This window comes from Alosa alosa, chromosome 11, assembly GCF_017589495.1.
Source record: "Alosa alosa isolate M-15738 ecotype Scorff River chromosome 11, AALO_Geno_1.1, whole genome shotgun sequence".
Taxonomy (NCBI): domain Eukaryota; kingdom Metazoa; phylum Chordata; class Actinopteri; order Clupeiformes; family Clupeidae; genus Alosa; species Alosa alosa.
The window spans coordinates 26,221,403-26,241,989 of record NC_063199.1 but is presented as its reverse complement, the minus strand read 5'-3'; the positions used below and the strand labels follow the sequence as shown (position 1 = coordinate 26,241,989).

Sequence of the window (20,587 nt, the reverse complement as noted above, 5' to 3'; positions counted from 1 at the left end):
CTATGAGAATAACAATGACATGGCAGTACTAGAACCTTTAACCAAAGTTTTACTAGCCCAAGTGGGCTTTCCCTGTTCACTGAGCAAGTTATTTATGCCCAGAGACTAATCAAACGCAGTAACCAGTTTTGCAATCTCAGTCACACATTTCTCTTCCATTCAAAGTAATATTCACACTGCAAAGGAAAATACAAAGATTTATTTACTTTACTACTAAAAAAATGTGGATTGTAGCCAGTAACAGGATGAGCTGAGCACTCATTCTTGGCCACATTTCTCTTCCTTTTAAAATGGTATTCACAGTACTGAGGAAAATGCATGTGAACTATTTACTTTTGACTAAACAGATATATTTAGACTGCTACGGTTAGGGGGATTTGTATGGTTTAGGTATTGATAGCCCTACTTAGGCAAGGGAAAGGAGAAGACTTTGTTTCCAGTCTTGCAGCGCAGCTCATCACAATCTATCCTCAGCTGGAAGGGTCCATCTTCATGGTGGTCCAAAAGACTCTAAATAAACAGAGAGATAGCATCATGGGCATAACAGCACAAAAACCCAAATGGCAGCAGCAAGCTCTACAGCACATATCTGCTGTTTGAGCATGGTCAAGCCAAGTCAGCCTTTATTGTTGTTTATACAGCTGAAAAAAATATTGTTCCATATGGACCAAGGTGCATAAAACACACACATTCAGCAATATACACACATTTGGCATTAACAGTGCAAACAGATAGACAATGCACAGATTCAGCAATATACACACATTCAGCATTGACAGTGGCGTTGTGCAGCAGAGAAGCTCTGCTTCCGAGAGACACAGTGCCGGCCTGGTCGTGGTGAGTCTCCTACCTGCAGCTGTGGCAAACATGCTGACTGGAGCTGGTCCGTCCGGTCACCCACACACCAGCCGAGGCTCACGTGGAAGGAAGGGTTCTGAAAACGTTACAGGAGTCAGTCAGGAACACTGAAACCAACCAACACTACAGGTTCAACCATGAAAACGAGAAGAAGTAGAAAGCCACAAAAGTTATAGTGTTGCTAATGTTTGTTTACTTGAGCATGCATTTACATCTGCAGAATGTGTATACCCTTACACATCAAACCTGGTAAAATGTTGTGAGTCGGAACTCCTCAATCGTTTTGTCGATCACTTTAGTCAACTCTGTTAGTTGAGCATGCCCAGTGGAGATTTCCAAACCCACAAATGTCCTGCATGTATATAGACATAATCAGTGACTCAATATTTCCAGGGTTTAGACCAGAGACAGTACATGGTACACAGTTTGTACAGAACAGGGTTTGATAGTTTGGTGGCATTCAGCCCACTAACTTATTGACATGAGCCCTTTTTCTCCCCTTTTAGGGTGTGATCAGACAGGACACGCTTTGCTGCTTGCCGCTTTGAAATGTTTTCATAAAAACGCGACTGACGTCAGGGGCTTTTCTGCTTTGAGTTGAACTTTTTTTAAATTCCAGGTGTTTAGGATGCTTTTGCAAAAATGCGAGGCGCACAAAGTGTGAGGCGCTCAGTGAGCTTCAGCAGCACGCAAAATGCTTACTGCCAATACAAAACAACAGAAAAAACCCACCATTCACTGCAAAAACAGCGCCCTGTCTAATTGCGGCCTTATAGTAGCGTGCAAGCTAATCGAAAACACCTAAAACTATATCTTGGGGTCAAAGGTGAAACGGAGAACACACCTGGTCTTCTCGCTGTTTGAGTAGATATTCAGTCTCTGAGCCAAACAAAGGAACCTGTGGAGAGGCCGTATTGATTGGTTTAAGAGAGAATTACATTAGATGTATTGTCATTGTGCAGAGTACAAGAACAGAAACAATGAAATACAGTTTGCATCTAACCAGAAGTGCAAAAAAGCAGAAAAGTGATATACACCATATAGACAGGTGGTGCAGTATAAAAAGTATGAGATATATAGTGCAGTGTAGACAGTAGTATACAATTAGGAAAGTGGTATGGTTTACAGTAATATACATATAAATGTGCAGTGTATTAGCAGTAACCTTATAAGAGCAAAATAGATATGGATATGCAGTATGAACAATGTATGAACATGTAGAGATATGTGCAGTGCAGTGTAGTAGCAGTAACATCATAAGAGTAGTAAATATATAGATATATGCAGTGTATTAACAGTAACATTATAGAAACAGAATACATATGGATATTCAGTATGAACAGTTGACAGATATGTACATTATGTACAGATATGTGCAGTGTAGTAACAGTAACATTATAATAGTAAAAATAAGTGTATGTGCAGTATGAACAGTATAAAGAGCAGTAGAATATGGCTATATAATGTGTAAGTGTAATTACATATGCATAACTTTTTGATGATTTACACAAGAGATCTGCATGTTTTTTTCCCGAAATACCGGGGCAGCCATGGCCTACTGGTTAGCACTTTGGACGTGTAACCGGAGGGTTGCTGGTTCGAACCCCGACCAGTAGGCACGGCTGAAGTGCCCTTGAGCAAGGCACCTAACCCCTCACTGCTCCCCGAGCGCCGCTGTTACTGCAAGCGCCGGGATTAGTGTGTGCTTCACCTCACTGTGTGTACACTGTGTGCTGTTTGTGTTTCACTAATTCACAGATTGGGATAAATGCAGAGACCAAATTTCCCTCACGGGATCAAAAGAGTATATATACTTATACTTGTATACTTATACTTAGATGTCTACATTTCAGATGTAAGTGCAGATTTGTTTTTTGCTTACTTTATTTTTATTTTTATTTATTAATTACTTTATTAGAGGCCATGTGTACCTCACACCGCATGGATGTGTCTCTGATCTAATTTGGTCTACACACTCATTACTTCAAGGTCTGATTCCCTCCTGAGCTAAATGCATTCAAGTCTTTCCACCTATCCTAGATCATCCAAAGGAACTCTTGAAATCCCCTGGGGATCAATAAAGTATCTAGAGTATAGTATATAGTATCTATCTATCTATCTATCTTGAGGAGTAAGAAAGCACTCACCGTTTGGTGTCAGCCAGGCTGTTTCTGAGGGACTGCACGAATGGCTGGATCCAGTGGTGTCGCAGAACCACTGTCTGGGACAAGCTGATGTGGAACTCCTCTGCATGATTCAGGGGCACATCCAGGGATCTGGCTAGGGCTGTCACCTCGTCCAACAGCTCCAGGAATGCCTCATCTGGTGTGTCTGGTGAACGAAGACGCCTGCTGTCACTCTTTAGATCGACAAGCTATAGCTCAAAAGAGGGACTACACATTACAAGGACAGAGATTCGCACCTCAGAACATCATGACATAAAAGGTACTTATAGATGGGGTTGGAAATACTATAATCTCAAAACATTAAAAATAGATATCTACATAATCTATCTATTTTAATTGAAAATAAAATTACTAAGTCTGGCACACACATCCTCCAGTTACACCCCATTCATCAGGCACTGGAGCACATGTACTTTGAGGAATATCTGCTAAATATTGGCTACAAAAATTACTGTGAGAAAATGCAAGACTCACACGGCAGGAAAACGTATGTGGCCCAATTCCCCCGCTCATGCTTGAAAGACCGGACTCGCCCTCCGTGCTGAGCACTGTCGTCAACCCTCTGCTCCTCTCGGAACATATGCAGCACGGTATCGGGCACAGGTAGGCGGCCACGCTCTTCCTCAGGTAGGACTTCTTTGTTTTGCACATTACTACCATGGCTAATGGGGAACATGGTATTAGTGTAAAGCAAAAAAGCTTCCGTTACTATATATTGAAAATCTAATCACTGCGACATAATCTTTCATTTTATACGCCCAAAACATCACACTCACAAACATTCACCTGTTTACAGCCTCAAGTTTGGTCCTCTTGCCGAAGCGCAAGTCCTCCTCGTCGTGGCAGGTAACGTTGCATGATCGTTTCCTTTGAACTGTAAAACAATCACTTTCATCCTCGGAGCTGCTGCTGTAACTCACCAGCATTCTATGGCCTTACTGGTAACAAAAGATTACACGACATATTTATATTCCTCCATTTAAACACGAGAAGATGGCACACGTTCATAATATCGGGAAAATCACATTTGACCCCATATTTCGTTCAAATGCAAAGCGCCACTGCAGCGCACCAGCATAAACAGTACATCAAGAAACAATGTAACTAAAGTCTGATGGTTCCGCTCGTTTCCAAGCACATATGGAAACAAGCTACTTTTAGCCGGGAAACCCTGCATTCATTTTGTAAAGATGGTGTTTAAAAATAGTGGAATATATTTGGGTGATCGACGCGTGCTGTTTTGAGATACAATAGAGGTAGGGTATGCAAGTGGATTGAATTTTTCATTTCAATTTTAACGTGTTTGGCATGAATTCGATGTAAAAATGATATAGCCTTTTGTTGAAATAGGTAAATATGAACGGTGAAATGAACATGATATTTTGCCATTAGTACCAGGGTTTTACGAATGAGTTAAGTAGCGTGTGGTGAGTTCCGGTATGTTTTGTGAAGATGCCAATTATTTTTTTTATTCAGGTTCCTGTGTGCTTGCGCGTTAGCCTGTGGGGGTTTCGGTGGTCAGCGAGCTCAGTGTCCCTTTAGTACTAGAAATTCAAAAACAAGGGATTGTGGATGGCACATCAATAGCCATGCTAAATCATTTTAATTAATATAGGATACGTTGACATTGCAATGTGCTTATTAACATTATAGACGTTCTGTGAGTCGCTCCAGTTACGGATACATCCCCGGGATTGAGACACCAGAGGAAGAAGAGAGGCCTACGGTATAGGACTGACCAAGACAGGACGTGGATATTTGAGGTAACAGGCCTACGGTTTATTTCCAGGCCGTATATTTCGAAGATTATGGTTAGGTTTTTTCATGTATGCTACATAGAGTGCATGTCTATAGGTAGTTAACCATTGCGCACTTGTTATAATCGAATATTGTATGTGTTGTTGTCATGAAACGTTTTGTTCTCTGAATGTAATAAGCTAAGCGGCTATGCTAATACTAGCTGTCGCTAGCTAGCGCGTTAGCTGTTTTGCAAACTCGCTGATGCAAGGGTTCGCTATACTACAGCTCTTTTTTAGCAGATCAACGCAAACTGAAATAGCTATGCTTGCTGTCACAGTCAACGCCGGTTTATACATCAGATGGATTGCCTGCTGTCTTCGATCTTTATTGGGTCGAAATTGGCGAATTGTAGGATTTCGTTACAAGCTAACGTTAACTGGGTGTATTGACAACTAGGCTAACCTGCTTAGACGAATGCGTAGCTTTGATGGCTAGCAAGGGCCCCGAGATAACGCTGAGAACTCATTACGTTCACCCAATATTATGGTGTTTCGAATTAATGACGCCCATTGATCAACACAGGCCGTTGTTTCCGTTTTGGTTAAAACTTTTCTCGTCCCCTCTATTCAATTTACAGACTAAGTAGACCTAGTTTAGGACAATAATCTATTCTAGTCCACCGATTTACCTCCTGAAACCCCTTAACCACAACCTTACCCACCACACCTAGTTTGTGATTGCCACTGGTTTCTCTCTACGGTTGTCTTTGCAAGAATAGGTAAAGCGAACAGCTAACCCCATGCCCTCCTAGACCTTATTGAGCACCACGTATGGTATAACAAAAACATATTTTCTATGATTGTCCTGCAACAACAAAATCGAGGAGCTCGCGTAGGACTGCACGTTGCTTCATTATAATTTATCACCAGGTCAGACAGCAAAAATTGTGCGTTTTAACTGTGCATATTCCCCTCAGATTGTGTTCTCATTTGTGTACATTGGAATGCACAATGCTGTGATTATATATTGTTTGTGTTCAAGGACCGAAGAACAGATTAATTTTCAAATCTGCTGCTTTTGTACTAGTATCAGTATTGTTACGTTCAACCAAGTCTCTTAAGATTGTTCGATGTGTAAAATGTTTCCAATGCGACGAGCTGCTGTAAATAATAGTAACTTGCAGTCGCTGATGGGTTGCATTGAGGAAATGGAAAAAACTACTTAATTTAACTTCAGACCACCCAGCCAGCTTAGTAACTTACTAAAGTGGCCTACTGAAGTGGTAGTGCTTGCATTTTGAAATACGGAACGGGCAGCTTCCCGGTTAGGTCTTTTTTTTTTTTTCGTCAGAGATAGCTATGGCGCCATAGCCATCACGTCAGCCATAGAGTTGGTTGTTGACAAATTGAATCTTATCAAGTTTCAGTTAAGAATCCTCACTTTACTTTGGTTGCATTCATATTCGGCATAGGCTTATAACACCATAGTGGTTAGGGGGGAAAACACCACTGATGGTTATAATCGTACAACACATTATATTGCAAATAACAAAAATAATGGAAACTTGTGCATGTTCCTTCACTAGAGTGCATGGACTGTGATCAGTGCTGCCTTTCAAGTAATGATGCCTTATCTCCTCACAGGACATGTGTACATCTGGAGCAGCCTGAGCAACCGGACCAGGACCAGGAAACTAGGGAAACATTTTCCACGCCATTTTCCACACCTTTTCAATTTTTTTTTTCTTTTCCTTTTTTTTTCTCACTTGATTGATACCCATCCACTCCCATCATCATAGCATCTCTTTAAGTGGAACACGTGTTTTTTTTTTCACTCCCTCATCCAAACAAGTATATATATCCCATTTTTCTCTGTAGAAGGGTCCCACTGAACCGGCAAAATAAGTTTCCCCGTGCCCCCCCACTTGTCCCACCGAAGCCAGTCGTCCAGTCACTTCCCCCTGGATCCGCACGGCAAACGGGCCCATTCCGCACCAAAGCTGAATCCCTACAGCCGATCCAGGATGACGGAGGCGTGGCAGCAGCACGCCGTGGCCCCGCCCCCGCCGGTGGTGCACACCATCCCACCGGGGGCCGAGAGCTCCCTGGGCTGCGCCGTGTACGGCATAGTGCTGCAGCCGGACCCTGCCCTACAGCAGCAGCAGCAGGCCCAGCAGCCGCAAGCGCAGCCCCAAACGCAGCCGCCGCAGCCGCACCACGGGCAGCAGCACGGCCAGCAGCAGCATCCGGCGCAGGCGCAGCAGCCCTCCCTGCAGGTAGGGGGCGAGGGCGGGCACAAGTGCGGCGCTTGCGGCCACGACATCTCCCACCTGGCCAACCCGCATGAGCACCAGTGCATGGTGAGCCAAGACCGCTCATTCCAGTGCACCCAGTGCCTGAAGATCTTCCACCAGGCCACGGATCTCCTGGAGCACCAGTGCGTGCAGGTGGAGCAGAAGCCATTCGTGTGCGGCGTCTGCAAGATGGGCTTCTCCCTGCTCACCTCCCTGGCGCAGCACCACAACGCCCACAACAGCACCAACCCCATGAAGTGCTCCATCTGCGAGAAGACCTACCGGCCAGGATCTGGCAACGCCACCCCGACCTCTAGTGCCAACCCCCAGCAGCCCTCCTCCGATGCGGCCACAGCTAGTGGCAGTGCCGCTGTGGGCACCTCCTCCCAGCCCACCTTCGAGCCGTCGGTGCCCGACAGGCCCTACAAGTGCTCAGTATGTTCCAAGGGCTTCCGCCATCTGTCCGAGTTGACGCGCCACGAGCGTGTCCACACCGGGGAGAAGCCGTACAAGTGCGAGACGTGCGACAAGAGCTTCAGCCAGATGTCCCACCTGCAGCACCACCACCGCACACACAGCTCAGAGCGGCCCTACAAATGTGCCGTGTGCGAGAAGACCTTCAAGCACCGCTCACACCTGGTGCGCCATATGTATGCCCATTCCGGCGAGCACCTGTTTAAGTGCAACCTGTGCGAGCTGCACTTCAAAGAGTCATCCGAGTTGCTCCACCACACATGCCAGCCCCAAGGTGCACGACCATTCCGCTGCGCAACGTGCGGGAAGGGCTTCAAGCGGCCGTCGGACCTTCGCCAGCACGAGCGCACGCACTCGGAGGAGCGACCCTACCACTGCGAAGACTGTCAGATGAGCTTTAAGCAGCAGTACGCGTTGGTGCGCCACCGTCGCACGCACAAAGCCTCCGCCGATCGCCCCTTCAAGTGCAACCTGTGCGACAAGGGCTTCCTGCAGCCCTCGCACCTTCTCTACCACCAGCACGTCCACGGCATGGACAATCTGTTCAAGTGTGCGTCATGTGGGAAGGGCTTCAGCCAGTCGGGCGAGCTCTTGCGCCACAAGTGTGGCGAGGCCTCGTCGAGCAGTAACTCTGACAAGCCGTACAAGTGCGATGTGTGCGGGAAAGGTTACAAAAAAGCGGCGACGTTGCAGCGTCACCAGAACGCGCACTGTGCTGAGAAGCCTCTGAAGTGTTCGCTGTGTGACCGCAGATTCCTCTCCTCCTCCGAGTTCGTGCAGCACCGCTGCGATCCGTCCCGCGAGAAGCCGCTGAAGTGTCCTGACTGCGAAAAGCGCTTCAAGTACACCTCGGAGCTGGCACGACACAGGCGCGTGCACACGGGCGAGAAGCCCTATAAGTGCTCAAGCTGCGATAAGTGCTTCAAGCAGAGGGAACACCTGGCCAAGCACCAGAGCGTTCACGCTCGCGACGCCCAGTTCAAGTGCGTGTGGTGTGGAGGCGAGCCCGGTGACCTGGGGCTGCAGGGAGCCTGCGGTCCAGCACACACCGCCCGGGGGGATATCCCGTCCCGTCCCTCATCCAATAAGGCCCACACAACCCTCCCCTCCCCCTCCGTCCCCGTGAGGGGAATGGCCGATGAAATATTCCAGCCGGAGGCCGAAGGCCCCTTCCTAATATCCCAAATTTCCACCTAGCCCCCCTCTTACCCTGTTACACAGAACCCCTTCCCCTCAGATAAGAAGCTACCTTTTCATCAAGCATCAATGTGTGTGTGCGTGTGTGTGCGTGCGTGCAAAAGATTTTTTCGTGGATGAGGGATGGTGCCACAAACTGATTTTGTTTTTTTCCCTCCGTTTTTTGAACTTTTGAGGCTGTTGAAGACTCCCTCCCTGCAATATACACAGACATACATGCATACACACACACACACACCTACCTGCCCCCTTCCTAGTTATGCTAAAATATGTTCACTTGCCTGTTCCTTATTTCTCAAACATAATCACTCACCCCCATCCTGTACACACACACACACACACACACACACACACACACACACACACCATGCTGAAGAGAGGTGTTACTCAGACTGACTGTCTCATTTTGAGATGAAGGAACAGGAATGAGGAACGGTTCCCTTGTGGGCTCCAGCGAAACGGTTCTGTGGTGGTGGGTGGGAGATTCCGGCCTCTTATCTCACACACAGACCCACCCCAACCCCCCTTCTCTCTCACACACACACACACACACACACATTTGCACCACCCCTGGCCATACATGGTCCACAGGTCTAACCTGCCTCACTCACCCACTCTCTCACAAGTCTCTGTCCCCCCAGCTGTTACTGACCTGTTCCTCTTTGTGTGTGTGCGTGTGTGTGTGTGTGTGTGTGTGTGTAAATGTCCACCTACATAAGACTGCCTGTGATAATGACAACAGTATTGGGTATTTAGCTGTCCTCAAGCTGAGAAAGCCCAGCGCACCACTGTAAGTGAAAGCATACTGTATAATTACTCCTCTGTGTGTGGGTGTATGTGTGTGTGTGAGAGAGAGAGAGAGAGAGAGAGTGTGTGTGTGCATGTGTGTGCATATGTGTGAATTAACCTGTTTGCAGTTACTTGTTCCACATACAACCCCATAGCTAGTGTGAAAATATTTTATATATATTTTTGGTTTTGTTTGTTGACTCTTTTTAAACAAAAAAAAAAAAAACTGTAGGGGAAACAGATGTTGTGCTGTCTTTTAACTAATACACGTTAGTGAGCGTGTCAGTCTGTCTGTGCCCCAGTGTCCCGGCGGCTGGGCGTCCGTACCGAGCTGTGCCGCGCTGCACCCCATCTCCACCCGCCGCAGCAGCCTGCACTGCACCGGATTACATCACCACGGCGACGACCTGTGGTCTGTACTATACCAGAGTACCCAAGGGACAGCGATTGAATCGTGACCCCCAGTCTACACATTTCACTGCTATATACATGCATATATAGAAATTATATAGAAATATATATTTCACTCTTCATATTTCCACACACACACACAGATCAGTCCTGAACAAGATTTCCTCTTCTCTCTTACTGTATGTACATAGATAGTATGTATGCCAACTGTTTACCAGTTCTGTCGTAGAAAGAAAGGAAAAAAAAAGATTGCATTGTCTTTCTTAACTGCATCATCTATTTTATATGTAACTACTTTTTATTATGTGACTTTTTGATTCATATTATTTCTCTCTCTATCTCTCTAGTAGTGGTAGTTTTGATTGTGATGGTGTGTTTAAGTGTAAAGGAAGTGGTTTTGTGTCATGGGCTCTGCACCTCCACCAGTTAGTCTATCCTCCCTGTGAGTCACAGGAATGGTTGAACTTTTTTTTTTTTTGTTGCCAATTTTTATTTTATTTTTTGGTTTTTATATTTTTTGTTTTTTTTTTTTTTTTTTTTTAAGTTAACTTTGCTTATGGCTTCACACTTGTGTTGGTGAGCTCCAAGTCTTGTTTGTCCACAGCGTTTTTTGCTTGTAGATGTGTATATGTACACACAACACACGCACACCTCTCCGCCTGCTGGTCCCTCGTTGGTCTTGCCATGCGTCTGTCCATCTGCTGGAGTCCATCTGCTGGCGTCCACCACTCAGCTGGCGACTGACTCCGTGACCGACCTGGCATTGACACGGCCCAGGCCAGATCAGCGTCTGGTCTTTCACCAGCGTGTCTGCCTCTGTTTGTCTGAGAACAGACTAGCTCACCAAAACCTCCAGCCACACTTCTAAGTGCTAGGAGTTAGCGGCTCCTGCAGCATTGACAAACCAACGGTTTCCTAAGTGGCCGAGGCTCTTTATTCTACTTATTTTCTTAAAGTTGAAGCAACTTCTCATTTTTAATGAATGGTTTCTGCACAGAACCATGGTAATGTGTTATGTGAGATGAGTGCACAAAGCATTACACATATTTATGAATTGTTTGAAGGGTTTCCATTATTCAGATCTGGCCTGACTCACACCCCAGACTGAAGGTTAGCCTGGTGAATAGTCAAAATTAGCTTTACACTTGGTTAGAGTTGATGTTTGGCAAGATACAGTGGTTTGTCTGGTGCTTACTGTTGAGACATGATGTGAAATTTGTGCTGACTTTGCCAAATGTATGACTTGATATGTATTTTAAATTAAAATCTGCGGACATGCATAACTAAGATATGTGGTCACTGTAAACAACGTCAAAGATTTAGGTCAAAGTCATGGTTTGTTAAGTATGTTAACTGAGACTCTGAAAGCACAGGAAATCTTACTGACTTACTTCCAGACAGTTCAGTCTGATAAAGCTTTAGTATGTTATCTGGTTTGGAGGTGTCAATCAGAAATCACACAGCAAGGCCCTGCACATTTTGTCTATTTTGTTCTATTTGTTTGTTTTTTCCTTATTGAGTTGCGGTGGAGCAGTATGTTGTGCAGTATTACCAGAGGCCACGGATCTCCGTTGCAGTCGACTGCATCAGCCCCCTGTTGCAGTAGCCAGGCCTACTCTACTCTGAAGATATCTGCAATGTTGCCAGACGGTTACCATGACGCTCGCTGCAGGATTCTCACCTGCACTACTGGATGTGCAGTGTGTAAGCAGTACTGTCAGTTGCAGCAGCGTGATACTATTGTACTATCAGATCCATGGTTATGACGTGTGCAGCAAGGTCCTCTACAGTACATTGCTGTATTGGTGACAGCTGCACTCGTGCAGTGCTGTCTGCAATAATGCTGGCTGTGTTAGCTATGCTGTTGTTCGTGCGAGGTTCAAATGTGTCAGTTTGATGCTGTTTGCAGTGGGCTAACCGCTGGAACTCTTCGGCCTTAAATGGGGTGTCAGGTTGGATTCTGAACCCAGCTTACTCCCCTTTTGTTTTTGTTGTTTTATATATATATATATATATATATTACATTTTTCTCTTCATAATCCCATATTGTGTGTGTGTGTGTTGTGCCCATTTCTGAGTATAAGATTTTTAAATTTTTGTTTCTTTGTTTTTGCTTTTTATAAATTCTGAGATCTCCTGGCATTAAGACAAGGTTGACATCAAGTGGGATTAAATGAAACTGTATGTCAAGTGTTTTTATGTTCTCAAGTTTGCGTTGTATATTAATTTTTTTTATTAATATTGTTTAAGATCTATATATAAATATCTATATTCTAGGTTGGAGTGGTCAGAGAGGCAGGGGAGAGGATGAGGGTGACTGTAGTGGTGTCATTGGAAATGGCTTGACCTTTGACCTTAGAAAGCATTAGCATGTGTCTCCTCCCCCTACGGCCTCCGTGGCTCCACCCTATGCATGCCTGCTGTGTTAGTTCCTGTAGTCTTTCTTGGTATCTGCACCTTCTGGTGCATTTACTCACTCTTTAACTTTTTTCAAAATTGTAGATCGTGGATGAGCTAGTTAAATTACATCATGTGGCAATGGATGTGTACATTCATGCTAAAATATCTGTATGTAGCATTTAATATACACAGCACTAACAAATAAACCTTTTCATTAATAACATGATGTTATCTGTAAGTTTGTCAGTATTTTCATGGTAAAGATGGTGTTCTGACTGCCTCCTCACCTTTCACCACTTTATGGGAGTAAGGAAGTCTCCATTATTCTGATACAGCTAGCTATTTCATCTCAACAGGTAAGTACAGTTACCAATCTCACATGTTTCACCTTATAAGTCTTGCAATGATAGAAGAATGGTTACTGCACAATGTTTATTTGAGGAATAAGTGTTGAATTTGTAGAAACAATAATTATACGCTAAGGCCAAATATGCCTATTTCATTACAAGAGGCAAGTGCGGTTACCAGTGTCTAATATTTCCTTCCGAATCTTGATGTGATGTAAGAATGGTTACTGCACAATATTTATTTAAGGAATAGGTGTTGAATTAGTGTTAAATAGTAACTATACACTGAGGCAAAATATACCTATTTAACAAAGGAAAAGAACACAAGAACCATGTGTAGGTAAAGTGGGTCTAGTTGGTTGATTTTCATGTTAGTCTAGTGAGCTCATGGTAGTCATCTACCGTATTCATTCTACAATATCGTCTGTGGACGATGAGTAGCATTGTGAGACAACAGAACTTTGTCAAGATTTGTGTCAGGGAAGGCTTGAGCAATTTGCTTTATCTGTACAATACACACATATTTTAATGTGAAATGTCCATTTGCACATCCAGTGAGGTAAGGCTCCTTGTTTTGATTGTGTTATTTAGGAGGCATGTCCTGGTCCAGCAGCAATTGCCCTCAGTTTGTTCCAGGCCTTGGTGTGGGTCTTCAGGGCCATCTGGACATACATGACAAAAACAACAGCATGATGTATAAGTATGGTGTAATAACATGATTTATTTGTAGTAATAACATAACATGTAGCATGTAAAACTTGAGGGTGAGGAACTACTGCTCCAACTCATTTCATTGGTAGATAGTAAAGGAGAACTCTGTTTCTCAAATTCACCGAGTACTGTCGGTATGAAAAAAAAAAAAAAAAAATCTACCTAGCTCGAGTTGCTGCAGCCAGGCAGCTACAGTGCTACAATTGGGGGACATCTTTAAAAATCATGCCCCCAGAGTGTAGCACTGTAGCTGCTCTAGCTTTTTGGCTGTAGCCATCTTTTAAAAAGATACTACACTTTATAATGTTGATACTGCTAGTGATGTAGTACTCGAGTCCGGTCTCGAGACCAATTTCTGCTTTCTCGGTCTCGTCTCGGACTCGTTCCTTCAAAGACTCGGTCTTGACTCGGTCTCGGACCACAGTGGGAGGAGAAGGACTCGTAATTTTAGACCGAGTCCTCGAGACCAATGCATTTTTTATGTTCATATAAAAAAAACGCACAACACATAACAACAATAATAATAAAATGCAATGTTGACCGGCATTATTTAAAAATGACATCCCATGGTGCAATGCAAAGATACTGCCGTCAGAGCCGTTTATTTATCTCTATGGCTCTGCTGCCGGTGAATGTCTGTAGGTCAGCATAGTCCATATTAAGACGTTAAGACTGCTCCTCTAAACAATTCCTAATCTAGCTTAGTCTGTAGGCCTAATGGTTGATTATTAACTGGGGTGATATTAAATTATGAATATGAAAACTGACATTTCTTTATGGTCTTGGTCTCGACTCCTAAAGGACTCGGTCTCGACTCGGACTTGCTTCCTCAAAGACTCGGTCTTGACTCTGACTCGACTGTATTTGGAAACCAACAGACTCGGTCTCGACCCCTCAAAGACTCGGTCTTGACTCGGACTCGGCATAGGCGGTCTCGTCCCCATCACTAGATACTGCACATAAACTTATTTACACTACTCTTGATGTCACTGTCACTACACTGCATATCTGTACATACTGTACATATCTTGAATTTTCCCTGGGGTTCAACAAAGTATCTATCTATCTATATCTATATTGTTCATACTGCATATCCATATTTGGTCTGCTCTTAACTGTATACTACTGCCTACACTGCACTATATGTATTTATACTGCACTACCTGTCTATACTGTTTACATTGCACTTTTTTGCACCTCTGGTTAGATGCTAACTGCATTTCGTTGTCTCTGTACTTGTACTCTGCATAATGACAATAAAGTTTAATCTAATCTAATCTAATCTTAAAACATAGGGCCACTTTTTTTCACAAAAGGCCCATTGGGTGTCACATTACAGTAGAGATGTACGGTGGCCGACAGGTGTAAACGGACTGCATCTTCCAAGAAAACATGCAAATCGACAAAACACAAGCAACGTAAAATAAACATCTTCATCTTCACATGCGCAGCCTTTAGAAAACGCGCTGCAAATTCAGACAACACTACCCATTATAGAAATGCAATGCATATTCACACAACACAACGGAAGTGTTTCCGGAGGATACTTAAAAGTGATGTATTGGTGTCACGGGTGCGCTGGCGACTACGCCGCTCCATCTGGCATCTTTTGTCTTATGTATCAGTCTTGTATGTAGAGTGCTTTGGGTTGCACTCTGCATACAAAAATGTGCTATATAAATAAAAGTGACTTGACTTGACATCTGGACATGAGCAAATGAGCTAAAATGTAAGTGAATGCCATTAAGATATTAAAACCAACACAGTTACCTTTTAGCTCATTTGCAACAAGCCTGTCTGTGGTATACCATCCAAAATGTAAAAAAAGTACTTTTTTTGTCCATTCCAAGAGTAGCCTATTGTGGCCGTGTTGCATGTTGTAACAGTAGGTGGCAGTGCTGGATAAAGAATAATGCAGTTCAACTAGCCTACCTATTAGAGGGAGACAAAGACTAGCATGTAGCGTGCAAAAGTGATTTGTAATCTGTGCAGGTCATGACATAAATTAAAACAACCTTCCAGAGCACTTGCTGTGGACATATTTGGCCTCAAGTGTGCATGTAACATGCCCATCTAATTAATTTGTGCTAAGCCGTGTTCATATGTCCTCCGGAAACACTTCCGTTGTGTTGTGTGAATATGCATTGCATATCCGGAAACACTTCCGTTGTGTTGTGTGAATATGCATTGCATATCTGTAATAGTGGGTAGTGTCTGAATTTGCTGCGCGTTTTGTAAATGCTGCTCATGTGTTGTCAAATTGATGAAGATGTTTTCTTAAAAGGGACACCAGGCAAGCCATTTTTTAATATGCAGTCTGTTTGCACCTGTCGACCACCGTAGAGGTGGCTACAACAGTATGCCATCTACACAGATGAAGCTTTCCCTGCCTGAAAATTGACAGCTCATGGGAACGTCTACCAAGCTGTATAGACAACATACGTTTGTGTCCATCACTAATGTGCACTGCCACCTAATTGGATTTTTACAAAAATATGGGCAGAAGTGGGCTCTGCACTGAACTGCTCTCGAGAGGGTGTTTGGTGTTTTAAGCCCCCAATGTTGTCTTCCAGACAGCGCTGCATGGAAGGCACTAGGGTTAGGTAAGGGTTATGGTTAGGACGGTAGAGTTAGGATGGTCACAGCACTGCCTTGAAGTCAACGGTGGGGGCTTAAAACACCATAAAGCACTCGAGACGTCAAGATGCCTTGGCCATTTGTGATGCTGAAGCTAACCCTCGAAGCATCTGTTATTATTTTTAGTATTTACATTTTGGTGTTTTAAATCCAAGCACCATTCCAATCATTGAGAATTCAGATTTTCAGAAATCAGGTTTTCATGTGTTTTTCTGATGTCATGTAACTTCGTTCTTCATTCTTCATCTGTATGAGACTGTGCATTGAAAGTTACTGTAAACTAGTGTTGTATGGAATTACAAAGACATGTTGGTGACTGAAACCATTCTATTGTCAGGAAAATGATCAATCCAAATAGATACTGGTCATCTGATATTCTCGCTACATTATGATTGTATCCTCACCTCTGAGATCTCTACTTTGCGCTCCCAGGCTCGGACAGTCTGCTCCAGCTGGTGATGGGAGGCCTTGGCCGTGATGTACTGCAGAACGGGTGGCACGCGGTAGTCTGCCAGCTGGCCTCGTAACTTCCTGTTCAGAACCTCAGCCTTCGCACGCTCCTAATACGGCACGGTTGGGAAAGAGGAACATGGCGTATAAACACAGATTTAGTAGCAGAGTAAACAGCACTGTGTAAATTACAGTTAACAGCAGTGCAGAAGAAAAGCAGCCTCGTCTTGATTGATTGTTTTGTAGGGCTTTTGATGGTAGTTATTACACACTTGTTAAATGAAATTCCCATATCTAGTGCCGCTGGAAGCAACTGGTGCCTTTATCAACGTGATTTAATATACATTTCCAAAGCCAATAGACCAATGAGTGCTTTTTGGAAAATCTCACAGCAGATTGGGTGGCTAAGTAACCATAAGTACGTAGAATGCTTAATGCCCTGTGTGTATTATGACTAGATTGCAGACAGCACCACTTAGATTATTTACACCCATTCTGAGAAGTGGTGTGGCTATTGTTGTTATTAGTGAAACTGGCCAGTCTTGGCCTATGCGACAATGTAAACAAGAGCCAGAGAGTATAAATAGAAAGTAAATGGCTGAATGTCACCAGCTATCCAACCTCCTCAGCTTGCTCAGTCTCTTCCTCGATCTTCACCAGCATGTCTCGCCGTGTGGCAATTTCGCTGCTCAGCAGTTTGGACTCACAGGTTATGTTCTGCAGCTTCTTCTGTACAGTCCAACCAAGAAGGCCGCACACATCACCACCACACCACCACACAGACATCAACCAACAGTCAAAATAATAAGGTGGCATGGCAACAGGCCCAAGGAGGATTCCAAATAATGTGGGCTCAGTGACAAACATTCAAAAAACAAAGCAATACGGCTCTTCTATAAGAGGTTGAACTCCATACTTCCCTCCGCTTACTGTTAGACTGAACCACACCACAATGGCAGTTTAGGTTGTTGTGAAGACTATGGCAACTCTTATCACCTTATATGAGTTGAGTATCTGCAGGGTGTTCCCTGCCATTAGTTTCAGGCGGAGCAGGTCCTGGTTCCTCTCGTCGATGCGCTCCAGATACTGGCTGTTTTCAATCTTGAGCTGTTGGAAGTCCACCTCATTCAGTGCCTCTCCCATCTCCTCTTTCTGGCGCATCTGCAGATAGAGCTTCCGCTTCTGCACATGCAGCGCTGCGTTCTTCAGGCGCAGTTTCTCTATTAGTGTATCCTACAGAGGCATGAGAACAGGGACACAGAGAAACTCCAGTACTCCACAAGAACACAGCAGCTACATCAACTACACACATAATTAGAAAACACACCAGAACACTGCAGAAACGAACAGCAAACTTCATACTGTTACACCCACAGACTACAAGCAGATGCACATCAAAATCAACTACAAGGCGTTACAGAGCAGCACACACTAAGGGTCCCACTAGTTCCCACAGTTACGACCTCTCACCTTTGCCCTCATCCTGTCCTCAAAGTAACGGATGACCTTCTCAGCGCCCATCATGGCACCCTTTTTCTCCCGCAGAACCTTGGCCACATCGCGGTCAAATTCATTGCTGGCCTTCTTCCCCTCCACAAGCCGCACGTCAGCTTCCTCCAAGGTGGCCTAACAGAGGCACACAGGAATATTATCAACTCAGACTTTCCATTACATGTGTCTTTGAACCCAGGCTAAAGGAAGCTAACTCTGAAACTGGACCAAGGGGTATTCCAAATAAATGGGTTCCCTCTTTAAGTCAAATGTAAAATTCCATGACTTTCTCTGACAAACAATCTGAATTCCATGACTTACTATATCATGAATTGTACAATATACCGACCAATAATTTCAGAGCAGCCGCGTAGTGTGCAAGAATCTATTACTTTTTTAGAGCGGGAGATGAATAAATGAGCATAGAATAAACGAAGGCTACTCAAGTAAGCAGTAAAGCTAATGACCAGATATACACCAATTCTGTGTGGAAATATTTGTATTAATGTATTTTGACAAGTAAACTTAAATTAAAGTGCTACAACAAAATTCCCTGATATTTCATGACTTTGCCCCAAAAATATGAAATTCCCTGACTTTCCATGTCTGGAATAGACTCCAAAAGTCCATTCCAGAAATGTCATGACCCGGATAAGGTCTCAGGTTAAATAGTAAACCAAATGTAAACCAAAGCCAATGACTTTGTCATGCAAAAAGAATGTGGCCCTAGGGCTCTACCATTAGGACAAATAACATGCATTAAACCAAATGGGGTCTCTGGACCCTGAGTTCATTGCCACTCATATTCATTGACCTTAAGGTTGAAAATCACTCTCTCAGAGGTTTCCTTAAATTTCTCCTGGTCCTCCCTCATGTCATCCAATTCCTTCTGGGCAACATCACATCTCTGCTCCAATGTCAACTTCTGAAGTTTTTCCTGGGTCATTGTTCGTGCTCTGGTGTTCTTCCTTGTGCGATTCTATGATCACAACAAGCAAAGACCTTAACGTAACATTGAACAGCAGAAGAAAGATAGCTAAAACACTGGTTCACTATTATGTGATTAAGTTACCACATATAAAACATTCCTACTAAGATAGCCCGACTGTTGTCCAAACACTGCCATCTCGCCATAATCATCATCAGTGGCACTTTATCATACCTGTACGTCCGCAGTGCCTTCAGGTCCACCCTGTACAATGAGTTGACGTGGGTCCAAACGAGCAATATACCGCTCAAACATGCCGGTTTCAGCTCGTAGCACTGCATTTGAGCGTCTGGAAAAGGGGTAAATGTGTGATAGTGAACTGATAGTGTATTACTATCGAAAAAGGGGTAGTTAACGTTAGGGGTAGTTATTTGACCTAGGAGGACATAAAGACCTTAGGCTAACCCCCTATATGGGCTAGCCAGTCAGTTAGCAGCTAGTCGTCAGGAATAACTTAACGTTAGTTCAGCTACAGAAAAGTGAATCAGCAAAAACACATTTTCAAGAGAACCACACTCAAGCAATAGTTATTATTATTAAATAAACAATGCTGCCTTTGTCGTTCGTTACCTTAAATTCTCTATCAGTTCAATAATTCGTCTCTTGTCTTGCAACAACTCGCTATTCTCTAACTCCGCCATGGTTACTAAGGTAAACAAAACTCCCCACTGGCGCGATTGCCAATCAAACCTGTGCCATGTTTGTGTACTGTCTGTCCACTACCCACTTTTTACCACTGTTTTACTGCTTTACTGTTTGCGTGCATATGCATAACCCCTCCCTCCATCCCACAGCCGGTTTGTGGCCACACTTATACCTTTACTTAATATAGTTAATCTCTCTCTCTCTCTCTCTCTCTCTCTATATATATATATATATATATATATATAGAGAGAGAGAGAGAAATATATATATATATATATATATATATATAATTATCATTATAACATACAAGTACATATTACATATAAGTCATTTTGGCAGGACTGTATAAGTCAAAAGGTGAAGCAACAGCAAGCCTTTGGGCTGCTGACACTGGACGGGCAATATTGCCAGCCAGGGTTCCAAGGTTCATAAAGGGGTGTGTGTGTGTGTGGGGGGTTGTTTTGGAGGGCTTTTGATGGTAGTTATTACACACTTGTTAAGTACCTGTCACAAAAAACTGGGTAACAATATAAATATAATAATTTTCTGAGGGTTTATTTAGCTGGGATAAAGGATAAAGACCCCAAGGATAAAGCATGTCGGTAAGATCTGAGGGTAACACAAGGGTTAAGGTCCAAATTCAGGAGTCATTTTTCAGAATAAACGATTGAACATGTCATGGCAGTCCAAAATATTGCAGGAAACAACTCGGTAAAAAAAAAACGCCCTCTAGTGGCTACATGGTTCTCCTAGCTAGCAACTGGTGAAGGGCAAACTGATTGATGAAGGGTTTCACAATGTACTTATATTCTCTCTCTCTGTCTTTCCCACTGTCACTCTCTCTCACACGCACACGTGCATGCAAGATGACTGCATATCCCACTGTCACTCTCTCTCACACGCACACGTGCATGCAAGATGACTGCATATTTTTAGATGGTGGTGGTGGTGGTAATGGTATGATGGCATT

The 20,587-nt window shown here is 43.8% G+C and overlaps 3 protein-coding genes across 3 annotated transcripts; 1 reads left to right on the top strand and 2 right to left on the bottom strand.

Moving 5' to 3' along the window:
* Positions 1-184: 184 nt before the first annotated feature.
* usb1 (U6 snRNA biogenesis 1) lies at positions 185-4,277 on the bottom strand. The gene is made up of 7 exons (XM_048256935.1): positions 3,831-4,277; positions 3,519-3,706; positions 3,006-3,189; positions 1,703-1,756; positions 1,105-1,210; positions 851-934; positions 185-510 (listed from the first exon to the last, which is right to left on the bottom strand). The coding sequence occupies exons 1-7, from the start codon at positions 3,968-3,970 to the stop codon at positions 403-405; spliced, it is 864 nt and encodes a 287-aa protein (XP_048112892.1). The 5' UTR covers positions 3,971-4,277; the 3' UTR covers positions 185-402.
* A 222-nt stretch (positions 4,278-4,499) lies between these two features.
* znf319b (zinc finger protein 319b) lies at positions 4,500-8,583 on the top strand (the record flags this gene model as incomplete). The annotated part of the gene is made up of 2 exons (XM_048256137.1): positions 4,500-4,807; positions 6,428-8,583. A coding segment is annotated over exon 2 (1,776 nt), but the record flags the coding sequence as incomplete, so codon positions are not given.
* Positions 8,584-12,766: 4,183 nt separating this feature from the next.
* Positions 12,767-19,665, bottom strand: ccdc113 (coiled-coil domain containing 113). The gene is made up of 8 exons (XM_048256932.1): positions 19,543-19,665; positions 19,147-19,261; positions 18,799-18,963; positions 17,964-18,119; positions 17,490-17,726; positions 17,115-17,222; positions 16,448-16,603; positions 12,767-13,357 (listed from the first exon to the last, which is right to left on the bottom strand). The coding sequence occupies exons 1-8, from the start codon at positions 19,611-19,613 to the stop codon at positions 13,283-13,285; spliced, it is 1,083 nt and encodes a 360-aa protein (XP_048112889.1). The 5' UTR covers positions 19,614-19,665; the 3' UTR covers positions 12,767-13,282.
* Between the last annotated feature and the right edge of the window lie 922 nt (positions 19,666-20,587).

What these genes read in the sequence shown, in the direction of transcription:
- ccdc113 (XM_048256932.1), bottom strand. Translation starts at nt 19,613, where the DNA reads ATGGCGGAGTTAGAGAATAGCGAGTTGTTGCAAGACAAGAGACGAATT. An exon ending in AGGACAGGATGAGGGCAAAG is followed by an intron (nt 17,727 to 17,963) that starts GTGAGAGGTCGT and finishes ATGCCTCTGTAG; the next exon opens with GATACACTAATAGAGAAACT. An exon ending in GCAAAGTAGAGATCTCAGAG is followed by an intron (nt 13,358 to 16,447) that starts GTGAGGATACAA and finishes ATGTATGTCCAG; the next exon opens with ATGGCCCTGAAGACCCACAC.
- usb1 (XM_048256935.1), bottom strand. Translation starts at nt 3,970, where the DNA reads ATGCTGGTGAGTTACAGCAGCAGCTCCGAGGATGAAAGTGATTGTTTT. An exon ending in TCAAACAGCGAGAAGACCAG is followed by an intron (nt 1,211 to 1,702) that starts GTGTGTTCTCCG and finishes ATATACATGCAG; the next exon opens with GACATTTGTGGGTTTGGAAA. An exon ending in GACTCACAACATTTTACCAG is followed by an intron (nt 935 to 1,104) that starts GTTTGATGTGTA and finishes TAACGTTTTCAG; the next exon opens with AACCCTTCCTTCCACGTGAG.